This window comes from Emydura macquarii, unplaced genomic scaffold (genome assembly GCF_026122565.2).
Source record: "Emydura macquarii macquarii isolate MOO-44397 ecotype Brisbane River unplaced genomic scaffold, CSIRO-AGI_Emac_v2 contig_2906, whole genome shotgun sequence".
NCBI lineage: Eukaryota > Metazoa > Chordata > Testudines > Chelidae > Emydura > Emydura macquarii.
The window spans coordinates 1809-5838 of NW_027133043.1; the positions used below are offsets into that span (position 1 = coordinate 1809).

The 4030-nt window shown below is 44.3% G+C and overlaps 1 protein-coding gene across 1 annotated transcript; it reads right to left on the bottom strand.

Annotated features, from left to right (window-relative positions):
- Nucleotides 1-727: 727 nt before the first annotated feature.
- On the bottom strand, nt 728-1711 carry LOC137167275 (olfactory receptor 5V1-like). Its single transcript, XM_067569368.1, has one exon. The coding sequence runs from the start codon at nt 1709-1711 to the stop codon at nt 728-730; it is 984 nt and encodes a 327-aa protein (XP_067425469.1).
- Nucleotides 1712-4030: the final 2319 nt, after the last annotated feature.

Below are 4030 nucleotides of genomic sequence, written 5' to 3' on the forward strand. Positions count from 1 at the left end.
CAGGCTGGAAGGGACCTCGAGAGGTCCTCAAGTCCAGCCCTTCTTTGCTGAGGCAGGACCAAGTGAACCTAGACCAACCCTGACCGGGGTTTGTCCAACCTCTTCTTAAAAACCTCCAATGATGATGGGGATTCTACAACCTCCTTTGGGATCCTGTTCCAGAGATTAACGACCCTGAGAGTTAGAAAGCTTTGTCCTAATATCTAACCTAAATCTCCCTTGCTGCAGATTAAGCCCTCACCTTTCCACAGAGATCAGTTGAGCCTCTGTTGCCTTTATAACAGCCCTTAACATATTTAAAGCATGTTATCAGGTCATCTTTTTTCAAGACTGAACATGCCCTGTTTTTTTTCACCTTTCCACGTAGGTCAGCTCTCCTCAACCTTTTATCATTTGTGTGACTTTCATCCAAACTCTCTCCAATTCGGCCACATCTTTCATAAATATGCAAAACACATTCCAGGCCACACAGCAACTGATTGACCTTCACATTTAATAATAACACTTAGCTCCCCGCCCCGTAAAATCTTTCATCCATAGATATGAAAGTTCTTTACAATAGTCATGGGGCTTCCACTCGGCTGCTCTAACCCCTAGACCCATTCCCCTCCAAAAGTCATCAAATGTCACCTCCCAGCATCCCCCCTGTTGCTACCCACTAAACTCACTCCCTTCCCAGAGGGAAGAATAGAACCCAGGCGTCCTGGCTCCCAGATGTTCTAACATACTACGTCCCACTCATGAAAGTAGATACCGACCCCAGTATTCTGCATTCTCTTCTTAGATGAAACATTTGCCTCTCAAGGATCTTTTTGAGGGCTCTCTTCACATCCTTGTTCCTCAGAGTATAAATCAATGGGTTTAACATGGGGGTGATGATGCTGTACAGCAGGGAGATTAACCTGTCGTTGCCCAATGAGTAGCTGGAGAGGGGTCTGACATAGGTGAAAATACTGCTCCCATAGTAAAGCAAGACGGCGGTGAGGTGCGACACACAGGTGGAGAAGGCCTTTCTTCTCCCCTCCGTGGAACGTATCTTCAGTACCCTTGAAACAATGAAGCCATAAGAGAGCCCGATGCACAGGGAGGGGCTCCAGCCCAGGAAGATGCTGGAGACCAGTATCATGGTGACGTTGAATGAGATGTCCCCACAGGAAAGGGCCAGCAAGGGTGGAATGTCACAGTAGAAGTAGTTAAGCCTGTTGGCCTCACAGAAGGGCAGGCGGATGGTGAGGAAAGTGTGTACGGCGGCGTTGAGGGCGCCACTCAGCCAGGAGAGTGATGCCAACAGAACGCAAAGCTTCCTGTTCACGAGGAGTGTATAGCGCAAGGGGTTGCATATGGCCACGTAGCGGTCGTACGCCATGGCGGCCAGCAGGACGCACTCCGCACCCACGAAGAAGAGGAAGAAGTAGAGTTGTGCCGAACACCCGGCGTAGGAGATACTGCTCCTGCCCGAGAGGAGATGCAACAGCATCTGGGGGACGGTGGTGGTGGTCTGGCAGATGTCTAGGAGAGAGAGGTTCCCCAGGAAGAAGTACATGGGGGTTTGGAGATGTGGTTCCACCAAGGAGAGGACGATGATGAGACTGTTCCCCAAGAGGGTGAAGATGTAGATGATGGAGATGACCCAAGAGAGTAGGAAACGTAACCCCTGAATATTATGAAATCCCAGAAGGATGAATTTAGTTGGCATGGTTTGATTCTCCATGATCACGTCTTCACTTAGCTGCGGCACAGGGGGGGATGGTCTATAAAGAAGGAAAGAGGTGTTATGATACAAGACTTTGCACGTTCAATTTGGTCACTGAGAGAACCAGGAGCCTAGAGTTTCTTCCCGCTAACTCTCGCTAACCACTAGATCCTATTTCCCTCTCAGAGCCAGGCATAGACGCTAGACTCCCTGACCTTGGTTTAACCCCTAGAACCTAGAGCACACACCATTCCCAGGGCTGAGGAATCCTCTTGACCCCTAGACCTCACTGCTCGAACCACTACATGACACTACAGTCCATGAGATCAGTCGCCAAGCCTTCTGTGCTAAACCACTCGATCTCACTCACCTCTCAAAACCTGGGAAAGAAACCAGGCATGCAGACCCCCCAGATTCATCTCTCACGGTCCAGAACGGAACCCAGGAGTCCTGATCTGAGTCCCCTAAATCACCAAACGCTAGAGCCCACTCCCTTTTCTGAGCTTGGGCTAGTGCTCAAGAATCCTTCCTCACTGGTGATCACACACTTTTATGGGTACCTGAAGGACATAAGAAATCTCCCGATTCACCATCTTTGCTTTAAACTCTTAGCTACCAGAGCTACAGAGCTAGTGCCTATGTGTTGGAGAAAGTTTGTCCTTCCATGAACCTACCGTACTTATTCAAGTGATAAATAAAGGACTTTAATCTTCCTGGACTGTAAGTCTAATATTACAGTCAGGGGCACAGTGCTGTGAAAACACTAAAATGGATAGACAAATCATTACCATAAGCTGGTAAAAGATAAAAACAATCTAATCTTCATTTCCTTAGCTGTTATACATTTCCAGATTTCATGCAAAGCATCCTTTTATCTTTTTTTAATGTTTAAGAATGAAATTGATGTGCCTGTCAAAAGCATTGTAGGTTACAATATCTTTCCACTAAAGAGCCATATTCTACCCTCCCACCCAACAACTATAAGTTTCAACTAATCCAGACAGAGAGAAACGCATGTAGTTGGAGAGTGAATAATTTGGTGAGTGACAGAGAGAAAGAAAGAGTGAGAAAATGCTATTGGGGTCCATTTGTTTTCAGCTTAGCTAAATGATAAAAATTACAGTTTCTCATGTTTGCATATATGAAATATATATGCCCCTCAATGGTTTGGCAGGTTACTACAAAACTTTACAGAAGAGCTAGATTTTGCTCTCCACAACCCTGGAAAATTTTCAATATTCCAACAGAGAGACAAATAGTCATATAGGTAGAGATAGAAAGAAACACACAAAAAGAGAAATGGGAAAGTAATATTATGACAAGAGCTAGCTACCTATCTGATAGATAGATAGATAGATAGATTAGATAGATAGATAGATAGATCCTATGTCACAGTATGGAAGAACCTGCCTCCAGACTAGAAATGGACAGTGCAAACACAGTGTAAAGGACTGCCCAGGATGCATCTTATCTACCTCTCTCAGATACACCAGGAGTTTGTTCCATGGCTGTTCAGCCAACAATCCTATTTCCTACAATGTAGCCCTATATTCAGGCTGTAGAGATACAGCATCCTGAAACTTTGCTTATAGACGTTCCTTGAAACCTTTTATCCAGAAAGTAAACACGGACATTCAAAAAAGTATAACTATTAAAACATATGCTACAATTAAGTATTAACCATACTTTGCACACTGGGTTAAAACAAGAATATTAGTTAGACTTGAGATTCATATAAATAGACAAATATTTAGGCACACAAAAAGACAAACACATCTATTTATCTATCTATCTATCTATCTACCTATCTACCTATCTATCCATCCCCATACACCCTATCTATCTTTCTATCCATCTATCCCCATACACACCATCTATCTATCTATCTATTTATCTAGCTCCTTACCTTTCTCATAAAATCAGTAGCAATAGCGAAGTACCTAGTGGATTTCAAGATGTCTGGAGATTCCTCCCTTGGTGAGATACAAGCTCTGTTTGCAGTAGGTTTTCTTGGTTTGGGTTTTTGGGCTAGAAGGAGTTCAGCAGAAGTAGGTGCCACAGAATCCTAGCTCATAAGGCCAAGAGGGGCCATTGTGTTAGTGGTATGAGGATGGAAAACTTTCCCAAAGAGGAAGCTTTTGCAGTGTTTCCTACAACAAAACACAGATTCATCTAGTGACTCTGAAATACCCTAATCTACTCTGCAAGCGCTTTCCATTACCAAATCTCCTCACCCAAGAATGCCTTGCACCTGATTCTCATGCATTTCATCATGGGCTTGGTGCTTTTTGATATTACTGGGCACTGAGGTGCTTCAATAACAGAGAAAATGGAGTA

Coding starts and splice junctions, on each gene's coding strand:
- LOC137167275 (XM_067569368.1), bottom strand. CDS start 1,711: ATGGAGAATCAAACCATGCCAACTAAATTCATCCTTCTGGGATTTCAT.